General features: G+C 39.3%; 4 protein-coding genes and 2 pseudogenes across 6 annotated transcripts in view; 4 read left to right on the top strand and 2 right to left on the bottom strand.

Annotated features, from left to right (window-relative positions):
- The window catches only part of LOC148729378 (uncharacterized), a 3,602-nt pseudogene extending 3,227 nt beyond the window's left edge, over positions 1–375 (top strand).
- The window catches only part of LOC111339345 (uncharacterized), a 35,362-nt gene extending 24,182 nt beyond the window's left edge, over positions 1–11,180 (top strand). The window contains exons 1-6 of one of the 3 annotated variants that reach the window (XM_088762342.1): positions 2,274–2,545; positions 2,619–2,739; positions 7,193–7,470; positions 8,219–8,560; positions 8,930–9,541; positions 9,972–11,180. In XM_088762342.1, coding sequence (XP_088618468.1) covers positions 2,698–2,739; positions 7,193–7,470; positions 8,219–8,560; positions 8,930–9,541; positions 9,972–10,491 — 1,794 coding nt within the window. In that variant the 5' untranslated portion in view covers positions 2,274–2,545; positions 2,619–2,697 and the 3' untranslated portion in view covers positions 10,492–11,180. Of the gene's footprint in view, positions 1–2,273; positions 2,546–2,618; positions 2,740–7,192; positions 7,471–8,218; positions 8,561–8,929; positions 9,542–9,971 lie in introns of those variants that run through there. The other 2 variants (XM_088762341.1, XM_088762343.1) reach the window with 2 other exon arrangements.
- On the bottom strand, positions 148–2,266 carry LOC148729377 (uncharacterized). The gene has a single exon (XM_088762344.1). It carries the CDS (start codon positions 2,171–2,173, stop codon positions 581–583), a length of 1,593 nt encoding a protein of 530 aa, XP_088618470.1. The 5' UTR covers positions 2,174–2,266; the 3' UTR covers positions 148–580.
- Positions 11,181–13,397: 2,217 nt separating the features above from the next.
- On the top strand, positions 13,398–15,866 carry LOC148729376 (ficolin-2-like; annotated as a pseudogene).
- A 377-nt stretch (positions 15,867–16,243) lies between these two features.
- LOC111339365 (BRO1 domain-containing protein BROX) lies at positions 16,244–22,621 on the bottom strand. The gene is made up of 11 exons (XM_022946015.2): positions 22,462–22,621; positions 21,655–21,858; positions 21,157–21,252; positions 20,597–20,669; positions 20,131–20,239; positions 19,052–19,141; positions 18,435–18,520; positions 17,993–18,074; positions 17,616–17,766; positions 17,083–17,239; positions 16,244–16,485 (listed from the first exon to the last, which is right to left on the bottom strand). The coding sequence occupies exons 1-11, from the start codon at positions 22,563–22,565 to the stop codon at positions 16,384–16,386; spliced, it is 1,254 nt and encodes a 417-aa protein (XP_022801750.1). The 5' UTR covers positions 22,566–22,621; the 3' UTR covers positions 16,244–16,383.
- A 104-nt stretch (positions 22,622–22,725) lies between these two features.
- LOC111339364 (E3 ubiquitin-protein ligase RNF216) lies at positions 22,726–24,998 on the top strand. Its single transcript, XM_022946014.2, has one exon. The coding sequence runs from the start codon at positions 22,836–22,838 to the stop codon at positions 24,846–24,848; it is 2,013 nt and encodes a 670-aa protein (XP_022801749.1). The 5' UTR covers positions 22,726–22,835; the 3' UTR covers positions 24,849–24,998.
- The last annotated feature ends 465 nt before the right edge of the window (positions 24,999–25,463 follow it).

Genomic DNA, 25,463 nt, shown 5'->3' with positions numbered 1-25,463 from the left:
TCATAAGCAGATCTTGGCAGTCAAAGGGTTAAGATAAAGGATTAAGTCAGTGATCAAGTCATCGCAATCCTCAGATTTAACGATGAACTGCCTTCTTTAGTCAAGTTATCCAAAACAAGTGTAGAATTCTAAACAATACAGTCATGGTTAAGCTTAAATAGCCTGTTACAGTTTCTTTTAATCAAAGCAAAATAATATTTTATTTCATCCAAACAAACAAAGATAAAAAATTTTCCAATGAAACAATGATAATAACTTTCTAATGGAACTTCTCTGTACATTCTATAAAGTGAAACTAATTTAGGGCTAAAAATGCAAACAGCAACAATATAGTAGGTAAGGATTACAAACATTAAAGTGACATATAAGCACTAACTATGTCAAAAGTAATGTCTAATTTTATATTATAGTGTAAAGCTACTGAAACTCATGGTCCATCTCAAACTGTCGAACAAAAACAATGCACCCCAGTTTTGAGAAGTTTTCCCCTTCTGAACATTTTATTGACAAACCCGAAAATTGAATGCAATATTCTAGAGTTTGACTGGTTCTTTATCTATGAATAATAAATTGGATTAGCCTAATCAAACGGTATTATTGGGGGACACAAATTAACAAGAGCAGAACAAACCTTAATTGCTCGATCAATTGCAGGGATTCTTTCTTCCAGAGATCCATGAGGATTGCTCATTAAAAAATCAGTGGGAAGTGTCCCTTGTAGTATTGTGTACTTGCTACGTAAAAGACCTATGACTCTTTCCACATGGATGCGGACACAGGCAATACCCCTGGTTGTTTCAACATCAACTGGGTCAAGTTGATCCTTGCCTTTCGTAAATGCTGGAATTACTAGTTTTGCCCTCTTGAAGGCAACACTCTCGTGTATAGTGAAGCCACGATCAGCCATCACCATGTCCCCAGGAACCAACTTACTCAATATCCCACAGTTTTCAGTCAAAAATTTGTCCGAAGTACGACCACCCCAAGCCTCAGAAACATATGAAATGGTACCTCGTGGGGTGATACCAATCAGCACCTTGATGGTGTTGTGGTGCTTGTAGGAACTGAATGTTTGGGCTCTGGCAAGTAAATTAGTGGGTTTTTCAATAAAAATTTCAAAGCAGTCAATTATTACTGTAGTTTTCGTTCCAAAGCTGAACTTGAAGCATTGTGGCATTGTACTTATGAGACTTTCACGATCAGGCCAATGGATTAATGGGGATAACCTTATGTCCATAGTCATCAACCACGAATGAAATGTCCTGGAGACTGTGGGAACTGAGATGTTAAAGCGATAAGCTAGGTCTTGAAACGGTACATCCAATCTCAATTTAATAAGGACCATAACAAGTTCTTGAAAAGGACTCAGCGATTGAGAACGGCGAGGTGCAGACGGTGACACGAGTTCAAACACAAAGTTCAGAATTTCATATGAGGGGAGACCAGTGTAAAACAGTACTTTATCGTCGCTATTCCGGAAAAACTCTTCGTTAAATTCGACGATTCTCTTATTTGACGTAAACAGATAATCGAAGTCCTCTGTCTGTGAGCTTGCATTATAAAGTTTTCGCCGTAAAACGTCAGTCTGAGTACACATGTCGCCAAAACTTTTGGCTTCGGTCTGACAACTTTTCTCATTTTCAGCAATGCTTTGATCGGCGAACGACACATCAATTTCCCCTGTTTCCTGAATTTCTTCTTTTGATAAACCCTGATCACTGCTTAAAGTTATAAAGGATATATTGCAAGCTTGAGTTCCTTCATCATTCAAGCGGAGTTTCTTCTCCTCGATTTCTGCTTTTGTCTCGTTCAACTTCTTCTTTCGTCTACCTTTAGCTCGCTCCGCCCGATCCTGGTCTGCTTTACTGCTACCTTTCTTATCTCTCTTTGAATGTCCCAGATTTAGCGTTGGCACCCAATCAATATTGAACTTATCAAAGTCTTTTGCTGGCTGACCTGAGACGAAATGACGGCTACAAACACGGTCATTTTTTAGGATTTGCTCCGTCAAGTCATCTCTGCTTATAGCAGCTATCCACTGCGTTCGTCGCTCTAAGGAGAGCTCCTCGGCTTCCTCGCCATGATTAGTGACAATTGAAGGCACTCTAAAGAAGGAAATATCTTTATCTCGCCCGCTTCTTGAATGGCAATCCACGAATAAGCACAGAACCATCACGACTTACTTCTTCACAACTGTGTTTGTTTGTACACCAACATGGCGGATAGCAACGGTTGTCAGGGCATTGGTCACGTGAGTGAAAACCGAGAATAGGCCGATCCAGCCCCTAATAAACAAAAGGCTTCATTGTACCCAGCAGGAACAGAGATTGTACAAATTCAAGCAACTACTCAGATTACTGCGAGCAATTATCGAAAAAGGCTGTCAAGGCGATGATGGAAACTTATCCGGTTTATGACGTCACTCCATAGCCTTTTCGAATATTTGAACTTCCGTTTACCTGTGGCTCGTGATGGATGACACCCCACGCAGTTTGTGCTGCCTAACCCTATGATGACAAATATTTAGCATCCCTCGTTGATCCAGGTTGAGAATTGAAATGAATCAAATCAGCCGGTAGCACTATATAATTCCTAACCTGTCTTCGTTTGCTTGATAGCTGTATTCACCGATATTAGTGGAAAGTTAGCTACTGTTGTTGAAGCCGAAGAACAAATCTCAGTTATACAGTTAACAATATGAAGAATGGTTCAGATGTCGTTGCAGTGGAAGCTGAAAAGGTATGACATTTCCTTCGCCTCTAAAACATGACATAATGTTTGTTCTTTTTCAAATTAATCTCTCATGTTCCACATATGTGAACGAAATATGAATCGCAACAATAATTGCTCATAATGCGCTAAAGTTTTGAAGGTGTCTTATCAAATAAAATAAAAGCTTCTTAGGAGCCGCCTTAATTTTGGAGTTATTACAAACTTCATAGGGTGATTAACGAACAATTTTAGTTCGCATGCTCCCAACCTTCCGCTTATCAGAAGAAGTACACGTACGATATTTCACTTACAAGCAAATTTTAACTACGTTTAATTAAATGTTTACGATTATTGATGACAAAGGCGTTCACATCTGAAGAGCATGAACCACGAACGATGAGACCCAATGGCATTATGAATAGTGGTTCGTACAATTCGGTGATTTAATTTTCTGAACGTATATGAAAAACCTTTTTGTTTTCTTATGATTATTTTATTCTTTTAAGAAAATGGATTATTTCTTTCATTTACATGAAGTGTAACCTTAGGCTATCATGTAAACTTTTACCCATAACGCCATGGGGTGCCACGCTCATCGTTCATGCTTTTTATTTGTGGGTGTCAACGCTTAACATGATGTAAGCGTTAAAAGCAGAACGAGATTTAGTGTGCACAAGTAATCAGTGTAGAGCTACAAAAACTGATTGATAATTTTCAAGTCCATCTTTTAGATGAACTTGACTACCAATTCAGTGTAATCGGTATTACAGAAACAAAAATTACAAATTCATCTGGGTTAGATTTCAATGCCTGCATACCAAACTATCAGTTTGAATATGTCCCAACACCTCTATCATGTGGAGGTGTTGGAATGTACATTAATAATTGTTTGAAATATAAGGTTCTGGAGAGAACATCTAAAGACGCTTTTCAGGCTTTATGGATCGAAATTGAATCCCTAAAGAGTAAAAATATCGTTTGTGGAGTGATTTATAGGCAGCATAATGATCCGGAACAATTCCTCCAATATGTTGACTTTACTTTAGAAAAACTTAGCTCCTCTGATAAAGTTGTTTATCTTATGGGCGATTTCAATATTGATCTCCTCAAATCTGAAATTTCCGATTACTCCCAAAATTTTTTGTTATCTTTACAATGTTATTCGTTCTTCCCGGTAATTGATAAACCATCTAGAGTCTACAATAATTCTGCCACACTCATTGATAATATATTTCTGAATAGATTTGATCATAAAATTTCAGGTGGAAATATCGTGTCAGACATTATTGATCACTACTCCCAATTTTGTTTTATCCACAGTCTTATACCAAAAAATTTTACTGCTAAACATAAAATTCGCGATTATTCCAACTTCTCTGAAGAATGCTTTATTAATGATGTCTCGGATACTGATTGGGATAACTCAATGACATATGGATCTGTAGACAAATACTTTTCTTCCTTTTACAATAAATTTAACAAGCTCATTAATAAACACGCTCCTCTCAAAATTTTATCTAGGCGCAAGGCTAAACAATTTTCCAAACCGTGGATAACTAAGGGCCTACGTAAATCTATCAAAATAAAGAATAGACTTTTTTACTCAGGAGATAAATCAAAATATAAGCTGTATAGGAATAGAATTGTTAATCTTTCTCGTCTCAGTAAAAGATTGTATTATGAAGCTTACTTCACTACAAATCTAAGAAATGTTAAAAAAACGTGGGAGGGGATTAATGAACTATTGAACAGACAGCGTAACAAAAAAACAGTATCAGCCCTTCAACGCTCTAACAACTCTGGAGTAACACAAAATCCGTCTGAAATAACCAATATCTTTAATCAGTACTTTGCGTCTATTGGACCGCGGCTTGCACGCAATATATCACCTTCCAGGATAAATTTCCAGGACTACCTTGTCGGCAATAATCACTTTAAGTCTTTCTTTTTCGATCCCGTCGTTCCATCCGAGGTGGACTTGGAAATCTTGGCTATACCCAGTAATAAAGTATATGGCCTATATTCTTGCCCGGTTCATCTTCTAAAATCTGGGCGCCATATCCTTTCTTCACTCTTAGCTGCCATGATGAATAAGTCTATCTCAACGGGTATTTATCCCCATCTTTTGAAGCATGCCAAAGTAATTCCTATCTACAAATCGGGAGACGAAACTGATCCATGTAATTACCGCCCAATTTCCCTCCTTTCTGTCTTCAATCGATTATTTGAGAAATTGATGGCTAAACGTCTTAAATCACATTGCGAAAAAAATGGTATCTTTTTTACTTCTCAATATGGATTTAGAGACAAGTGTTCAACCCAACATGCAATTTTAGATATCTTAAGCAAAATTCAAACTAATATTGATGCAAAGTTATTCTCTTGTGGTATTTTTATTGACCTAAAAAAGGCATTTGATACGGTGGATCACTCAATCTTACTGCACAAATTATATCATTATGGAGTCAGAGGAATAATTAATAACTGGTTCTCTTCGTACTTGTTGAACAGGAACCAGTCGACTCAAATTGGTTCAACCGTATCGAATATAGAAGAGATAGTTTGTGGTGTCCCTCAAGGGTCTGTACTTGGCCCCCTTCTCTTTTTGATTTATGTTAACGACATTTACCGTTGCTCCCAGATTTTTGAGTTTTACCTATTTGCTGACGATACTAACTTGCTTTATTCAAACAAAGATCTTAAGGATCTTGAAAAAGTTGTTAATGATGAACTCGCAAAAGTGGGTGACTGGTTGGACGCAAACAAACTTTCTCTTAACACTAGTAAATCTAACTTTGTTATTTTCCATCCTTACCAACGCAAATTGGACTACATAGTTCACTTGAAAATTTATAATAACGATCTTAAAAAAAGTGTATCTCTAGAACAAAAAACTTTTGTGAAATATCTAGGAATTCTGATAGATAATAACCTCTCTTGGAAGTATCATATTGATTATATCTCATCTAAAGTTAGTAAAGGAATTGGTATAATTGCCAGGTTAAGACATCTTGTCCCATTTGCCACACTTCTTAACATCTACCGCTCCTTAATTGAACCCTATATCTCTTATGGTCTTATTGCCTGGGGACAAGCTGCTAACACTCATTTAAATAAGGTTCTCATTTTACAAAAACGTGCTATACGACTAATGTATTTTGCGGATAGCAAAACTCATAGTGCCCCGCTATTTGTTAACTCCAGAATCTTACCAATAACTATGCTCTATTCTCATTTGGTTTCCTCTTTGATGCATGACATTGATAATCACCGTGCCCCGTCTAATATTTCTATGCTCTTTCTCCGCTCCGAGCAGGTTCATCACCATTTCACAAGATTCTCAGCAACGGATAATCTATACGTTAAAGCGTCTAGAACTAACCAACTTTTATTTTCTTTTGCTAGAATAGGTGTAAGATTGTGGAATAGCATCCCAAAAGAACTTCGTATTAAAAACAAAACCCCGTTTAAGCGTGAACTTAAAAATCGCCTGTTAAAACTTTTGGAAAATGAGGAGATGAATGTTGATATACGCTGCTCAGAAATTTGTAAATATCTCTTGATAAAGTAACTCTTCGTTTAAGTCTTGTTCAATTGTATTATATATCTTGATAACTTTGCAATTGATTATTTAATTATTCAACGGACTTAATTTTATTTTATTTTATTTAACAATTGTATTTTTATTTAATGATTATCTTTGTTTAATTGTATCGGTATGTGATCATTAGCAGAGACAGCACTTGTTTTAGAAGGGTGGCCCGCCTAGAATAGCTTGCTAATTGCGGGTCACCTAGGACTGTGATAATATTGTATTGTTAACAAATAAATAAAAAATAAATTAAAACTGATGAATTACAATAGCTCTTATTCCAGATCCGCGTCTGTGGTTTAGTTGGACAGCAGTTTCCGATAGTTGCGCACGCGAAAGCAACTATCGGGTCGAGCTTCCCTGAAAATTACTAGAAGGAGTATATTTAACAATTATTCCACGAGCACGCGTTGGATATGAGATGATAGATAGCCAACGAGGCGCGTAGCGCCGAGTTGGCTATAATCATCTCATATCCACCAAGCGCGAGTGGAATAATTGTTTTATTAAAAACGTTAAATTAAATTATTAAATTTTATTAAATTTTTAGCTCCGTTTTAATTTTAAGCTGACACGTACGCTTGCCATATTTGTAGATTATGGTATATTGGCTGATATACCATAATGGCTAAGCCAATAAAAAGTCTTGAATTGCATTATCCAATGATCTAGTTTTTAATAAAAAATATTACATCGCTGTGAAAGTGTAAATAAAACATAATGGTTACACGCTGTATAGCCTTTGGCTGCACGAGTCGAAGTTCGAAAGAAGATTGTTGCAGCCTCAAATGGCATTCGTTGCGCTAGAACTTATAATGAAGGAGGTTGCTGATTTAAAAAGGTCTCAGCAATGCTCTCATATTTCGTGTATTATTTCCTTGATTTTAGAATTTTGTGCAAGAGAAGATTATGCCTCTTAGTGACCTTCCGTGGAAGATTTTTAATGACGCAGCACTACCTGTTAAAGAGCTTGCTAAGAAAATCTTTGCACATCCAGCAGTGAGCGATTTCTTCATATACACATCTCGCCTGGATGCGTTCTCCAAAGAGTTGTCAGACTCTTTGAGTTATGACTTGGAATCGCTCCTGCTGATCAGGAAACTTAAGTATTTCTACAATCAACCAACAGCAGCAGTTCTGCAACAACTTGCCAGTCTATTAGAAAGGTAGGGGTTGAAAGAGAGTAAATAGTGTAACTGTTTAGAATTCAGATATGATGAATATGTGAAGTTCATATATTTTGAACTGCGGTTATAGATACGTATGATGCACGATCCTTCGCAGTAGAGAGCGCTATTAATGCAATAGCGAAAATCAGACCTGAAAAAAATCAGGCCTGTACTGGATTCGAACCACTGACCTCTGCGATACTAGTGCAGCGCTCTACCAATTGAGCTAACAAGCCAACTGAGAGCAGGCCGTTAAGTTGAGCAGAACGGCCTGCTCCCAGTTGGCTTGTTAGCTCAATCGGTAGAGCGCTGCACTAGTATCGCAGAGGTCAGTGGTTCGAATCCCGTACAGGCCTGATTTTTTTTCAGATCTGATTTTCGCTATTGCACAAATAGCGCTCTCTACTGCGAAGGACCGTGCATCATACGTGTTTAGAATTCCTTGGCATCCTCTTATTCATTCTTCTCTCTTTCTCAATGCATGTAGTGTTTGTCAAAAGCATTCATGGGTCATTTTCGTAATGAGGAAGAGCAACTAGGGATAACAACAAAATAGTACGTGTTGTCTTGCTGTGAAATACACTACAAACTCGCCCGATGCATTTGCAAGAAGCATCTCCGATGGATCTCGTGAGTGTCGACAAAATCCCCGACGCGTTCAAAACTCTTTTATTTTTTCAAGTTTATTAACGTTTAAAGCCTGTCGCACATCAACGAGTCCTTTTTTTTTCATTCTCAACCTTAGAACTTCAAGCAATACAGAAGCAATTTCCAAGTGGTGTGAAATCGCCAAGATAGTAGCAGATGAAAGCAACATTGGTACCAAGCCTGTACACCGTTTCCTCAAAGAAACTGGTTGCCCAGAATGTTACCTGGACAATGCCGAGTATCTCGAGAAGTTTGACCCTCACGGGCTTTATCCAACATCCATTTACCGCAAATGTGAAGGAGACATTTTGTCCAAACCTGATGCCTCGGTGGTCGAGTGCACCATGAGGCATACCCTGACCACAACCGCAAAAATTGCGTATAAAGTATTAGACCCAGCCAATCCAGAGCTGAAAAACGTGTATAAGCCATTAGGGAGGTTCGTATGATGCGCTTATCTTAAATTGCTCTTACTATTTACTAAGGTTAAGGAGTTTCTATGCTCCATTCGTATGAAATAACTAGGTGCTTTTACTGATAAATGACCATCGGTTCAAACTTCACTTGAATACATTACACAAGACATATATACCTTTAATGGCTTAGAAATCTGATTTGTCGTGGAACACCATTTCAATGAAGAGGTTGTTTCCCGAAAGTGGATGTCTAACGGCAGCTTAGTATTAAACGTAAGATAATGGCTCAGAAAATGTTTTTAGATAATTGAAAGGACAAGAGTTGCAGACTTATTTTTGATACTTTTCTAGTCTAGAGACATTTCCTGATGAATTTTTTTTTCTGTCCCCAGGTGTGTGGCAGTTGTTGATAGCAATGTGAATAAAATCTACGGAGAAGAAATACAGGCGTATTTCGATGAGCACTGCATCGAACTGCAGAAGGTTGTCATTACCGCTGGCGAAGTTGACAAAGATATCGCAACAGTACAGAACCTCCTTGTGATGCTGAAAAAGTTACGAGTCAAGCGAAACGAGCCTGTTTTTGTCGTGGGAAACGGCGTCATACATGACGTCACCGGCTGCGCATGCTCCATGTATCATCGTAACACACCTTACATAATGCTGTCCACCAGCGTGGTGGCTGGCATCGACGCTGGTCTCTCTCCTCGCACTGGTTGTGACGGATTTGGCTTCAAAAACCTGTTCGGTGCGTATCATCCTCCTGTTCTAACGCTCACTGACAGAAGCTTTTTCCGCTCTCAACACAGCGCCTGCTTGCGTCACGGCATTGCTGAAATTGTTAAGATAGCGGTGGTGAAAGATGAGGAACTCTTCTCCCTGCTAGAGCAGAAGGGGTGTAATCTTCTGTCTACCAAGTTTGGCACAGAAATGGAAGGCTTCCAAGGAGATCAAGAGGCCTTTGGACGCGTTTGTGATCTCATTATTGGCAAAGCTCTCGAATAGTATGTGAAATTTGATTGTCTTGTACGTTAGTGAGATTGCTCATTTTGCCAATAGGGAAACGTTTTGGTCGAGGATCTCCATGTCGTTTGTTTTATTTTACCCGTGACAGCTGCATCTCAATTGGGTTTCATTTGAAGACTTATATAAACCATTTGCGATTTGTTGGCCAAAATATTCATACATGTCCAAACAAGACACGCTCTTTATTATAATTCCAAACAATCCAAAATGAGTTAAGAATCGAGGCGAAGGGGACAGTTGAACCTTCATAATCCAATCATAAAGTGAATAATAACACTGACGTTTACTTGGGTTGACAAAATTTTAGCCCGTTTTACTGACTTTCTATGATATTACCCTAGCGATCACACAATATGATCTACCAAATCACAAAAAATGTTCATGATGTATCTTTTCTCTCCATTGCAGCTACATGAGATCCGAATACAGCAACATTTTTGAAACGCATCAGTGTCGCCCACACGCATATGGGCACACTTGGAGCGCTGGGTACGAACTCGCTTCAGGAATGCTCCACGGTCAGGCTGTGGCCACTGGGATGGGCTTCGGTGCCTATCTTTCTCTCTGCCTAGGTTGGATTACGCAAAACGAGTTTGATCGGATCCTGAAGCTCCTCAGTGACCTTGGATTATCTTTGTGGCACCCTGTCATGGAAGATTCTCAGGCTCTGTACCAAATCCAGGCAAGCGTTATCGAGAAGCGGGCTGGAAACTTAGTGGCACCAGTACCCAAAGGACTCGGAAAGTGCGGCTACATCAACGACATGCCTTATGAGCTGCTTGACAAGCGCCTCCGAGAGTACCGAAAGGTCACCCATGGATATCCAAGGCAAGGGGTTGGCATTGAAGTGCACTGCAAGGATATTGGGCTTGAGGATCCGGCCACTGTGGGAAACGTAAACAAGGAACTTCCCAACGAAGACGCTTAGGATATTGCATTGGGAAACGGCTGCCATCTCAATGGCGTTAAACTATGAGGCTGTAATATAAGATGTCGTTACCCTTCAATGATCGTTTTGTAGAAGAAAATAGTTATTATGTAATATTCTAATAATTAATGTATTCTTAGACAGGTCAAAAGTATTTTATTTACTCCAAGTACTGTCTGTTTAGGTAGCCCGCCTAGAATAGCTTTGATAACTGCGGGCTACAAAGGCCTTTATTTTTTTAATTTAAAAAAAATAATAAAGTCAATGTTGTTGTTGTTGTTGTAGTACTTAGATAGAAAGAGCATTCAGTTAACTTACCGATTTGAATGAGTTACTTTGTGCATGACATTTCAAAGGTGCAGTTCTGATCTCCATTCTAAAATGCTTGTTTAAGGTTCCCAAGCTAGACACAAAAAAAATAATAATGAATCCGCTAGTTTGAAAAGAAGTAGACGATGAAAATTTTCCGATAGGATAACAATTAAGTTTTTCCAAAGGAATTGAAACAATATTCATTTCAGATCCAACTTTTGGATCTTAATTTACCAGCGAATATCCTCGAATCTGTAGCCAATAATTGTGAATTACCTCTGAGCTTTAATGTTATACTTCATAAAATTAATTTCATGTTATGTCACAGCTTCAAAAGATATCGTTTTTAAATAAAGGATTTGATTGATTGATTAAAACCGAGTGTAGTTCTATCCTTGAACTCTCTCTGCCATGCTCTATCATGGGGTCTACAAGGATTTTCGGTTAAAATTACTGCTGCATGCTCAAAACGCCAATCTGCCTCTCCCTCCTCCCCATTCTCCCCTCATTAAACATCTCGACCTTATGTTCGCAACAGTTGGTTTTGATGCATCACCATCACTGCTAATACCTTCCTACGGCTGAGAAAGCAAACAAAAGTTCCGTCCGTCTCTTTATTTTTTCTAATTTCTTCATGTTGATATGCCTGTGACATATGACACTAGATACATTTAATTCGAACTACCAAAAATCAATGGTTTATTTGCAATTTCTATTTAGCTCCCGCGAAAGCAACTAGAAATTGCAGAATGAATGGACGAATTTCAAGCTAATGATATCAAACTGACGTTCTCTCTCATACTTTGTTTACAAAAAAGTAGCTGCTACTCTTTTTAGAATAATTGAAATTGCACCCGCTTCACAAACTGCAATAACTACATTACCACTGAGAATTTTCTCTTTGTTATTTGGTGTTAAATCAGTATTGAAAGCTGCTGTTTGAAACTGTGCTGAAGTCTTTTCATCAAAAGTAACTTCACTTCTGCAAACAAATACATCAGAGATCAATCTATAGAAGGACAATTTCCTGGCTTAATAGCATCAAATTAGCGATACCATTTTCTTTCAGTGGCCAAAAATGATAAAGATCGAGCAACTGAAGTTGCTTCTTGTACTCAAGGTTTTGATTGCGATGATTTTATTGCCGTAAAAGTCATAGATATTTCATTAAAAGACCATTTCTGGAAAATTTCATTTTTTATCTGCGAGCAATACGGTCATTGTTGACAGAATTGAATTTAACAATAGTGTGGACCAGCCTTTATTTCTAATGGTCAGGCTGACTTTTGACGTTTTCATTTCTTAAAAACACGTTGACGTGATATGATCAGCGTCTTCTCCGCAGACTTCGATTTGGACAAAACTGACTTTCATTACCGCCTCGATAAGAATCTTTTCCCACCGATATCAATGTCTGGAGCGTTTCATTGAAGATAAGTACGTTTGAAAACCAATCCATTCTCAAGAAAACACCCCGTCATTTCTAAGTCCATCTGGAAAAGCAAGTCCCCTGACTACCAACAGTTTTCGGCTGACTTAGTTGTATGAAGGTTGGTAAATTTCATGAAACTTTGTAGGCCATGCAATCGAGATTTAGAATAACTTGAGGAAGTACTAAGCGGATATATGTAAAACGACAAGCACAACTGAATGATACCAATCAGTTGGTAGCTTTTTTTTTCGTGGTTTTATCAACTGAATTGATAATATAAATATGGCCACCGGAAAGAGATTCTAGATCTGACGTTTCAAGCGTTAGCCCTTCATCAGAGGAAAGGGCTAACGAAGGCCTCTTACCCTTGAAACTCTTAACAATTCACCTGACTCTGATGAGGCAGCGTGGCCGAGTGGTCAGCGCGTCGGACTCGTAATCCGCAGCTCCCGGGTTCGAGTTCAGCTCGGACCACTGTCTGGATTTGTCTCACAGTAGCTCCGAGTTCAAATCCTCGGCCACGCTTGTAAATAGCCAACTGGTTTGCCTCCGGCCAGTTGGGATTCTTAACAATTTATGTTCAATTTGAATTATTTATTTCTGTTGTTTATTGTGGGCCTCCTGGAAAGTAGCTTGTAGCGAAGTGTGGTGCCACATTAAAAATAAAACTTAACTTAACTTAACTAACTGAACTGACTCAGTTTACAAAACCAAATTATCTTCTTATACCCCCCATGACACCACCGCAACACCGCAGTTTTTTTGGAAACTTATTCCTCTCTACATTTGTCGGTACCTGTAGCTACTGCTGGTCATACTGTCATTGTAATTTGGATATATCAACAAAGTTGAAGTGGTAAATTGGCCACCGTAACGATTACAAAAGCTGACGTCTCGAGCGTTAGCCCTTCGCTCCGACGAAGGGCTAACGCTCGAAACGTCAGCTTTTGTAATCGTTACGGTGGCCAATTTACCACTTCAACTTTGTTGATATATCCAAATTATTTCGTTACTCCCACCGACGCAGACCCAAACAGTTTCTTTCGAAACTATCAGCCTTCATACTGTCATTGCGCTGATCATGGGGGAGGGGGGGGGGGGGGCAGACGCTAAAGGCATTTTTTGATCGTTACTATAGATCTGTAGACAAATGTAATCCTTCATGCTGAAACTGATGCTTGCAACTGTTATTTTTCAAGCTACAAATTTCAATCAACTGAAAGGCGAGACTTACGGTCTCAAGGGGTTCTTCGAGAGGAACCTAAAGGTAAGTGAATATTTATCGATGTTCAAGTAATAAAGTTTCCGCCTTTCAGTTTCGCCGTTTCAATAGTCTTCAATACTGTTATTTAGCCAGGCAATGCTCTACCTAAAAAAAATGCAATAGTAAAATAAAATAAAAAAAAGGACAGAAATATAGAGGAGCGAATAGCTGAACTTTCACATCCTAGTTTAACCTCGCTTACTTTGTGAGAAAATGTTCGTGTATATGGGGCTTGCCTGCGCGGTTGGGTTGTCACTTTTTTTTCTCTAAGATGAAAAGATTTTACGGGCCGAGGTATTGAGAAGGGTAAAGAAAACCTTCAGGACGCGTTTCAATGGGAAAAGTAGATCATCCAGTTGAGTATTTTAAAGGTTACTTAGGTTAGGGTCGCTCAATCAGAGACCAAAACGTTCGTGTGTGAAGCTGCATGTTTTGATTTTTTACTGTGGTTATACTAACACGGCACAAAAGGATCAAATGGATGATAATTTACCACACTTAGGTTATTCTATTCCCACTGAGTACTTCCATCGAAAGCAATCCCTCTTATATCAAAGTCTACCATTCTAAACCTCTAAATGCTATGCCACGTGTAGGTGTGCACATGTTACAAATGTATATTTTCATTGCAGCCACCTCCCTGTGGCGCCAGTTCTTGTCAAAATGGCTGCAAATGGCTCCAAGAAAACGACAAGGAAAAACTGTGTAGCTGCGCTGAAGGCTATAATGGCTCATACCGCGAGCAAAAAGTCTCAACAAATGAAACTGGTGAGCATGTTAGTTTTATTCCATATAGTTTCAGTCAAAAAACACAAAAAAAAAAATACTAGAAAAAGGAAACAACAACAACAACAACATCAAAAACAGGAGTAGACGAGGTGATATTTACTTGGTATTTGTGTTTTTGGCTTTACTTAGAATGATTATAATGATAACAAATAAAATTATAAAAAAATAATGAGATCATTTGACGAAAAAAGGGAGAGCAGTCTACTGAACACGCAAAACGGATAAGACACGCGGCAGATATAAACTAACGCCAGATAGTATCCCTTTTTAGATTCAACTCCGATTGTGACTACTTCTTGCGTTTATAAACCCTGTAAAAACAACGCCAACTGTTTAGACATCACCAATGGCTACTCTTGTCATTGCCAGAATGGATTTCACGGCGAAAACTGCGAAAACAGTGAGCATTTAATACTTTTCCTCAGCAATCTTTGCCAGAAACCTTTCCAAGAAAAGTTCAATCAATTTTGAAATCAATTTGGCTCTTCAAAAGAACTTCATATTTCCCATACATCAGAAACCTTGGCGTGCATGGTAGAAACGAAGCGCGAAAGCAAATGACGAGAGAGTAGCGGAGGAGCGAAAGAGGAACGCGAATGCCCAATCCAAGCCTCCTTCATGTTTTCCGCTCAAATGCTATTACCACGCCGTTCATTTTTGCGCGCAGTTTTGCTAAATGAACGCATGGAAGAGACTGATTACAGAGACGTTTGAAGCGGAAGTCCAGACCAAGTTCATGGGAATTAATAATGTTAGAGAAGCAGCGATGTTTCTAGTCACCTCATGCTACTGAGAACGAGGTAAGGTGAACAGCAACGTAGGTCTTAAGTGTCTTTTCCATGAAAGCTCTCTTCTTCCATGCGTTGACAAGTGCCTGTTTTGTGTTATGCAGTGGAAAGTTGCCTGGCCTTGAATCTGGCGGGTGACCACTCAGAAGGTTTGCAACAAATTCATTTGAAAAGCATTGGCTGGGTTCCAGTGCTCTGCGACCAACAAACAAATGGCGGGGGTTGGACAGTCCTACAAAGACGCACGTATCCCTTCAGAAGGGTCAATTTCGACAGAAACTGAACTGACTGCGAAGCTGGCTTTGGAAACATTCAAGAAAGTAATTTTTGGCTCGGTAACAAAATTATTCACACGCTTATGAAAACGCCTCGGTTTCTTCGAATTGAGCTCAGGACGGATAGAAATGAAAACAGCTTCGCTGAGTATAGTGATGTCAAAGTGAATGGTTTGCCTGATAAATACCGTCTTCAAATGCAATCTCCGAATGGCTATTTAGGATATATCGGAGACTGCGGTGGTCCTTCTTCCTGGAAGTATTTTACAACTAAGTACTGATAATGACCAACAGTCTACCATAAACTGTGCTGTGAGAGATGGTGCTGGCTGGTGGTGCAAGAACTAAGTACTGATAATGACCAACAGTCTACCATAAACTGTGCTGTGAGAGATGGTGCTGGCTGGTGGTGCAAGAACTGTGGGTGTGGAAATCTCAATCGACAACGGTTACCTAAGTGGAATTCCTGGACTCCACAAGGTACTATCGTGTTCAGCGAGATAAAGGTACGTTGAACATTTGGGATCAGCACGACATGTTGATAGCTGTTAAGAGAGAAACCGGCTTACTAAGTTCGCGGTGACAGACTTCCTGCCTACTGGTTAGATAAGAATGTCGATATGTAATGACTCTTCCCAATCATGACGTCTACAAAGATGGCAAAGATATATGGCTTCACACCTACTTATTGTCATACTGAGTTTATTAATCATTTACTTCAAAATCTTTAGTCCTTGTTACTTCGCTACTTTTCCCAAATGAACCACCAAAAAGGTTTGTTTAAAACATATTTACTTGCAGCTATACAATTCAACAAATGGTAAACACCACAGCGTACACTATTGAGTTATGGATGTACGTGGGAGGTTGCTAAGCACGAAACAAGCGCAAGAGTCGCGCGAGGCGATAGCCGAGAGCGACTCTAGCTTCGTTATCAAATTTTTGACTCCTGGATTTTTCATTCTTCGACTTTTTACACTATAGCAAAATCAAGCTAAATCTGGCATGAAACGTTCAACAGAGACTTCTTCACTAAGATACAACACATCCAGACGAACTGTTAGCTGGTTTTACAGGACTTGAATCTTCGGGCTCTGGAACTGGTTTCACATCACCTGACGCAGCTTGGGAAGCCTGTGCAAATTATAGTAATAAGAAATTAAGAGTGAATATCTTGGACATAAAATTTCGTAATATTCAAGATAGTATTCAGGTATCTGCTATTCTATCGGGAAACGTTCCAACAACGAGAAGGCTTTCCTTGTTTAAGATTACTCGTTGTGCATTACACTGCAGTGGAAAGTAGATCTCGGTTCAACCAATCACTCAAGTACCATACAGACGGTCATGCGCTGTGGTAGCCTATTCCAGGCTCCAGTCAAAGGACGCGATTAAAAGAGCTGACTCTAGTGAGACAGTGATTGCGCTTTGCCTTTATGACCCACGCCGCCTTTTGTGCACCCTCCGTTCGTTTTCATTGACTAAGGTCGGACTGGCACAGGCTAACGTTGTTGATAACGTAACTACGGCTTCGCTTTGGGGAGCCACCGAAAAACTCTTTCGTTACACTACAGTAAATAGTTTGAAGGCTTGAGGGCAACATTTGATCATTTAATCTGATCGACTGGGTGAGGGTAGTCCAGAGAAGGACTGTTTGTGGCAGTGCTGACGGATTGGTAACGGATTGCAGACAAAAACAAACGTATAAAACCATCAACAACAGCAACTAACCGGAGGGGGGTGAGCTTTGGACGCGTCAAATCCAGCATATGTATCTCCTGACCATGAGGCGTGTGGAGCAGGCATCGTGAACTCCTGAGGACTTGCTAGGCCATGCGTTGCCTTTACTTCAAGTTCGGGTGGCTCGGCAGGGACCTTGTGGAAATAACTAAACAAAGACACAAGAAATTAATGAACACAATTATGAGCGGTACATAGCAACATTGTAGCTCAGAGAGATGGAGGGGTGATACAATGGGAGAAGTCTCTCTAACAGTTTCCCGGATGGAGAGAGTCACTACGAAAGTAAAAACCTCTCACCCAACATCACCCGACCACGGCTAGAGCCCGGATCTCTTGCTCCTGAGTGTATCGTCCAAGTAAAATACGCCGGTTATCCGGTTATTTCTTTACAATTCTATCATCACAAAACCTAATTGATGGGTGCAGTAAATAAGCAAAAGACTTAACAGGAATCATCTCTCTAGTCTTGTTCGGAATACTGAAGATCATAATACGAGTAACAGATACAGTGATGTCCTTACATGAATCCATTCTCATGGTTGGCCTTCTCCAGCTTCTTTCGAATGATAGGTCCAAGTTTCAGGAAAAATGGATGTTGCCATGGTCTGGCTGTTGTTCCGGGCCCATTAGTGCTGGAGTACTCATGGGAAATTGCTTCTGCCTTCTTGTACACTGAAGTGGAAAAAAGAAATGTTCTCTCAAATTCACTTCACTATTATATACAAGTTCATCTGCTTTCTGAGTGGTCGTCTGTGCCACCATCTTTCAGCTACGACTAGGATCGTTCAGTCTGCCAGTTAGAAAGATTGAGAGTCAGTCTGTCTGATTGCCTATCAGTATATCTGTTTCTCTTGAAACGAAATTCAGAGTTAGACACGTAACATAATGATAACTTTACATTTATCACTCTCTTGTAGAGCTCGAATTGCTTTTCCACACTGATCTTCATCAAGAAGTGTTTCTCCACAAAAGCAGTATGCCTGTAAGTACCAAAAACATAAATAGATCTATCAGTATTGCTAAAGAACGTTATTTTAAAGTCAAATTTCACGGTCTACTTCTCAACCCTAGAACTGAAAAGAGATTCCTTTAGGGGTATCAAATTGGCTCTGTCTGTCTGTCTGTCTGTTTAGAATGTCCATTTATTGAGTTTGAGCAGGATCCTTTCAGGGTTTTCATGGGTACCCCAGCTCAGGGCTCTGCTCCTCATCAAATCTTTAGCATGCTAATAGAAAGCAGACTAATATGTCAGACAATTCCAATTTGAAAGTTTCATTATGCAACTACCTTCAACCGTCCTGCCAATAGTAGAATTGGGGTATTTTAAGAATTTGACCTACATAAGACTGATAAAAGGCAGCTTTCAGATCAAGGTATTTCTTCCATTTAGCGGCTTTTGTTGGCTCCACTGATTTCAGAGAATCACCTGTAGTGAATAAATATGTAATAAATAAATAAATAAATATATAAATAACCGAGTTATAGGGCTGGTATCACTGTACTCTGAAAAGTTAGAGCAATGACAATGATAGTCAAATATTAACGAATAATTCATTATAAATAATTACCAACAGCATGGTATCATGAGGTGACACCCCCTTGAAACAAAAGGTTTACTATTAAATTAACGGGAGTGGGGTGTGGTGGGTTAGGGTGCTGGAGGGTGGGGTGGGTGCTGTGCTGGAGGGTGGGGTGGGTGCTGTGCTGGAGGGTGGGTGGGTGCTGTGCTGGAGGGTGGGGTGGGTGCTGTGCTGTGCTGGAGGGTGGGTGGGGTGGGTGCTGTGCTGGAGAGAGGGTGGGGTGGGTGCTGTGCTGGAGGGTGGGTGGAGTGGGTTGCAGGAGGGTGGGTGGAGTGGGTTGCAGGAGGGTGGGTAAGGTCAGAGTCTTATGGAGAGAATTTTTCTAATATTGAACCATTACGCTGAAGAAAATATTTTCATAGGCACAAACAACTTACTTGCTGCTGTGAACAGTTTTGAAGTCTCATTAGTCAGTGCAGAGATAAGAGAAGCTTTATGTTTGAGCTCCACTGCTCGTGCCACAGTAACTAAAGGAAAAGTATGAGTAATAGTTTTAGTTGTTATTGTCCAGCTCAGATATACGCCAATAAAGAAAAAGCACATAGAAGGCACCTAAATTGGCATGCAAGCATGAAAAGAAAAGAAAAAGAAAGCTTGATTTGTTCTCCTTTTTGTTCAAGGACTATTATGGTAATATGCTGCGAGAAAAGTGCTAGGCTTGTGTAGATACATAACTACATACATACATACATACATACATACATACATACATACATACATACATACATACATACATACATACATACGTTAGTTGACCACTCTCCATGGAGGCTTTTCAGGGCCAATTCCCACCCATCCCACCCCAGGGGAGGACATCCACAACACAGAAATCTCGTGCGTGGGAAATTAACGTCTTCTACCCCTAACCCTGCAGGAGATGGGGCCTATGGTTTATTTGTCCTTATCCGAGAAGACTAGAACATCTATAGATCCATTTCTTGATTATAGAAAGGTAGCTAATTCTCCTCACTTATTTTAAGACCATGAGTATCGGTCTGGCCGGGGCTCAAACCCTCGACCTCCCACACAACACAATCTGGCGCTCTAACCACTTGAGCTAACCGAGGCAGTTGATCTACACTGTTGTATGTGTTTCATTGGGATTATAGTCAAAATTTGGAAAATCATTTTGAACTGCAATATGAATTAATCAAACCAAAAAACGAACTATAAAACAAAATGATGCTGACCCAATGACAATTTCATTGTAACAGTAAAATGTGCAATGTCAAAAATACCTATTGCAAGGTACATGTATGAAAATGTGGATTTATCAAAATCTTAATATAAGTGTAGACTTATCAATTAAGATACATTTTTAAGAGTACATTTATCCCTTATTCACTCCTAAAGTTTATGATTAGAGGGGGAAAGAAAGTAAGAATAGAACAAAATGTGATTAAAAAAAATGAGGTCAAAAGGGTGGCTGTTGCGAATTGTACTCTGATGTTCTCACCTTCTTGTGCTTCAGCAATACACTGCATCTGATAAGCCTCCACCACTCGCTGATCAGTATCAGCACCCTTTTCAGCTGATAACTCACCCAGGCGTGGCATCAGGCTTTCCTACAAGCACAAAAGATGATATCAGCTTTATTAAATGACGGTTTGGAGGTTGATCTCACAACATTTGGCATTTGACTACAATCAAATTCTACGCACTATTTTAACTGTAAATGCATGTGTAGCGTTGAAAAAATAACAAGTCAAAATGAAAAAAAAGTCAAGCTCATTGAAATCATCTGGTCATTAAACAGCCACTGATTTAATTCAGAAGTTTTTAAATGGCCCATTATACAAGCATGTGCCTGTATACCATTTTTGTCCCCCCTTAAATTTTGCAGAACTGTTGTTTTTAGCACACAATCCAAATGTCTGGGAGAGGAAGGGATATCCAGAATGTACCTACTTTATTCTAAATACCTTGACAAACTTGAACATTCCTCCTGCAGTTCTAAGGCATGTGTGGACTTCCTTTGCTTCATCCATGGATACCCTGTGAAAAAAGGAACACTTGCAAAATTGATTGCCTCCTCTGGGCAGTGCAATATCAAAAGTACATGGAACAATCAAGCCACTGAGGACAAAACAAAGAAGAACCAGGGACAAAGTACAACAATACAGGTTACAAGCCAAAAAGAAGAAAAATTCAAGAGCATGTCTGGTGTCCATCCTAATGCCATTATAGACTCATTTTCGAAATTGTCAAATTATCAGCTATCACCTTTAAAAGTTAAATTATCAATCTGTTTATGTTGTCCTTCAGCAGCATAATCAAAAACATACTGACTGTTCCAATGAGGCCTTAAACTGCTATCTAAAAAGTAAAATTTAAAATCCAAGCTTTCACCAGACAACGGCTTCATCAATTATTAAAGAGTATCATAAATTATCAAGGAGTAAGATAAATTTGATAATTGCATAAGTTATCAACTACCACGATTTACAACAATTCTTCTGATGTACAACATAATCAAACTTACTCTCCCTTAGCAGCTTGTTTTGCTGCATACTTTGTATACCAGATGGCGACATTCAAGGAGATGGATGTCAACTCAAAGGCACTGTCAGCAGCACAACTGAGGAAAAAGTGAACATCAACAAGAGAACATGATTATCCTTATATCCTAATTGTATTCCTGGTGTTGGTAGTTGAAATTGATAGGCTTGACCATTTATTTATTATAATATTTCTTTTTACTCATAGACCAGTTAAGGGGCAAGGCTAGAAGATGGTCAGGTGGCATAGGAGAGGGGCAAAGGAGATGAAGAGCTTTATGTATACATGGTGCAGAATGTCTCTTTTGGGAAGCAGAGGAAAATGCAGTGTAAACCAAGTCTTTTGTGTTTAAAGAAAATAAAAATGAAGGGAGAATAATGAAATTATTTAACGTAAACAAGGACAAATATGATACCATTTCCCACAAGTCATTGTCCCCTTTTACTTTTGTTGCATAAACCAGCCTTGGATAATTACTTACGTTGGAGTATTTCCACAAATTGAGTTTGTCCACTTGAACATGACTAGTTTACGAAGCTTGCTGTCACCTGAGCCTTGGGCTGGATCATTCACAAGACCATGAAGAAGTGACAAGTAAAGCTCAGTGGCCTGTTGGATTGATTTAGGATCATTTGAAGGATCTGTCAAGGAATTTAAGAGCTTTGCCCTTGCCATCTTCAATTCTCTGCAAAAAGAAAATATAAATACTTTGCTTTTTTCCTGGAGGGGAGTTCTCAATTGATCAAAATACAATAAGAATGAGCAGATTTGGATTATAATTATCAAACAAGCGTGTCACACTATCTTGAAGTGCTGTAGACATGTACACTTACTATAATAATTTCTACAGTATATCCCTCATGAAAAGGAGGATTAATATCTAGGAGTGTTCTTGACCATATCCATAGGAACAAAATTAATCAATGATTAACACTCCTTTCAAATACCCTTAATTTCAAGAGTGAGAGTTTTACCCGGGTTATCCCAGTGGCAATTATACCACAGAGTCAATTCAAACATTATCAAATACAACCCATTTTAGTTCATTTTTATTTCGAGGCAATCGGCACCTGGAACCCTTATGGAGGCCAGATACTGAGCACTGTAGGTTTACACATTTTTATTTTTTCCATTTCATGCACAAGGATTGGAAAGCACATTCCTCCTCATCCATTTTTTTTTCTTTTCTATGACTCATTTTAAATGCTCTCTCTGGAAAACGATGATTTTAATTTGTTTTCTACGGTGTAGGTTGGTAGTTAAGAAATAAAGCAAATGAGAAACTTACGAGAGCATCTTCGACGACGTAGAATTAGTTGCCACGTTTCGAATCGACTCAAACGTAACAGGAGCAGAAGCCTTGATTGGGTTTCTGTGAAACCAGTGCGCCATTTTGTTCCTATTTATAGCAGAAGATGCAATGTTACTTATTTTGATAGCTACTATTAAAAATTTGCGTGTGTTAAATGAGGATGTAAGTAGTATTGATACTGGCCGCTGACAAAATGACTACGAAAGAGATCCCATTCATGTCAGCTTACATGAAGTCTAACCCATACAAAGACGGTACTTTGGCGCCTTCTTAAAATCAAAGTGATATCACTTTGAAATATTCTTGCAAAAATATTTCGACCTGTACCTCTTGCATTAAAGGTGAGTGGAATGTCATTTGAGGCGAGGATTTTGGATTCCTTGAGGCCCATATTCCCACAGTTGAATGACCACGTTTTAACGGAATGCATAAGGAAAGTTCAAGAAACCGTTGGAAGCGATCCAGCGACAATTGTACCGGGATGCGTTGACCTCCTCTTGAGTGGGACTATAAATGAAGAAAATTTCACTCCAAACAGATCAGTTCCGCCTGTGGCAAAACCAACAAACGAAAAACCAAATTCACTTGTTATAGAAGAAGACGAAGATGTAGTGTATATCTCGACAACGAGCCGAGTTCAGACAACGGCTGCAACCAGACTAGCACCAGTGATCATTGATAACATCGAAATTACTGCATACCACTCATCGTCTACCCCAAGAGGTGCATCTACCCTATTTCCGCTAAAAGTTGCCAGCAAGACAGAGGACCTGAGGCGAAATCTGCCGTTCGAAGGAGAGACTCGGGTTCCTTGTGCGCCATTTTCGCACATGTCGTCAGCGAATCTTCAAGATTCTAGTCGACATATTCAGAGTGGCCACGCTCAAACTCCTTTAGAACCCTCAGAAGCCATGAAAAACCTTTACTCTTTATTCCCTGATGTAAGAGATGATCATCTTCAAAGCTTGCTTAACAAGTGGTCGCACTTCCCTCAAGATGTGGCTATCAATTATGCTTGCAATGACTTGCTTGAGAACCGTGATTACCCTAAGAAATCATCCAAATTAAATAGTCCTTCAGGAACCAATACTCCCGGAAATGACTGTGTAGAGAAAGACTTCTTTAAAGACTTTTCAAGTCCAGTGTCATTGAAGTACCAAAACGAGTGCTTATGTTTACTTCAAAATGAATTCAGAAGGATTCCAAAGAAGCATATCAGGAAAGCATTGCAATTATTTCAATATCACTATGCACCAAGTAGAAGATATCTGCAGGAACAGCTTCAAATTTCTACAGATGGAGGTGCAACTGCTACAGTGACAGCTTGTCAACGCTCAAGTGCCGTGCCATCAGCCGCTGTAGATAAAACTTCTAATGTACTCAGCCACCAACCACCTAAAATTCAACTTCTTCGGTGTAGACACTCTACAGTACCACTAGATTACTCACACATGGATGAGGAACTTTTAAGGGAGATGGAATTTGTGAAAAAGTGTGATCTATCTAAAACTGCAGAGGAAGATCAATTATTTGCCTTAAGCTTAAATGACCAACAGTATGAAGAAGAAGGCCAGAAAATTGAATGTGGCTGTTGCTATGGAGATGCAGCCTTTGAAGATATGGTTCAGTGCCTGGATGGTCACCTTTTCTGTGCAAGTTGTCTGATGAACTATGCAAAGGAGGCTGCTTTTGGCCAAGGCAAGACTACTCTTGCGTGCATGAGTGATGGTTGTGAAGGCACATTTCCAATGAGTCAACTGAAGAAGGCATTACCAATTAAAATCCTGGAGAAATATGAGGATCGCGTGCAAGAGGAATCCCTTTCACTGGCCCAAATGGATGATTTTGTGCGGTGCCCTTTCTGTGATTTTGCAGCAATTTTGCCACTGGAAGAAAAAGTTTTTAAATGTCAGAATCCTTCTTGTGCTAAAGAAACTTGTCGCTACTGCAAAGAGGAATGGTCCGATCATTTTGGCTTAAAGTGTAATGAGGTTGAAAAATCAGCACAGAAGGATGTGAGGCTTTCATATGAAGAAAGGATGACAATGGCAAAAATAAGAAAATGCCCAAAGTGTGGGTGTGAGTTCACCAAATCAGATGGGTGCAACAAAATGACATGTCGGTGTGGAGCTACAATGTGCTATGTCTGCCGCAAGCCAAATATTCATTACAATCACTTTTGTCAGCACCCAAAAGATCCTGGAAAGCAATGCACAAATTGCAAAAGTTGTTTGCTGTGGAGTGATCCTTCAGAAGATGATAACCATGCAGTGAAAGAACTTGAGAAGGAAGCCCAAGAAGCGAAGAGGAAGTTTGAGGCAGAATCAGAGGACAACCCAGCTAAAAGGGTAAAGAATGGATAAGAACTACAGCTGTAATGTTCGTGTAGATGTAGCTCCTTGAGGGCATGAATTATGGTAATGTGGTAATATGTAATTTATGCCATGGGGCAGTCTACTCAAGGAAGGATGTAGCTCTTTGAGGATATGAATTATGGGGATGTTATATGATGTAATTTGTGCCGTAGGGCATTCTACGCAAGATAGGCCTTGATTAGAACAGTTAGGCTAACAAGGCACTCTCCATTCATTTTGTTGCCTCATCTCAGACTTTGTGTTGCAGGGGGGAAATCTTCAGATTTCATTTTGAAAATTATTGTTTAAAAATTCAAATGAGAGTTACATTTACAACACTCTTAAGGTTGGTGATCATTATGCAAAAAATCTGAACATCAGACTTCAAATTGAGTCACCAGTGTACTCTTGTGTAAAAGCAGTTTCTTACACTAAAATCATTTGAGAATTAGGAAGTAGTGATCTCAAATTATCATTTGATCACAATGATCTCCATAAAGTTTCATTTTCATGTTAAGTGTAGAATTTTTATCTACTTATTTGAAATCAGTGCTCAGACAAGTAATAAAATTACTGTGTCCTCTATTCAGTTGGAAAAGAAGCAAGATGCATGAGTAGAATGTA

The sequence above is a fragment of the Stylophora pistillata genome, chromosome 6, assembly GCF_964205215.1.
Source record: "Stylophora pistillata chromosome 6, jaStyPist1.2, whole genome shotgun sequence".
Lineage (NCBI taxonomy): Eukaryota > Metazoa > Cnidaria > Anthozoa > Scleractinia > Pocilloporidae > Stylophora > Stylophora pistillata.
This window is presented reverse-complemented; position numbering and strand designations above follow the sequence as displayed.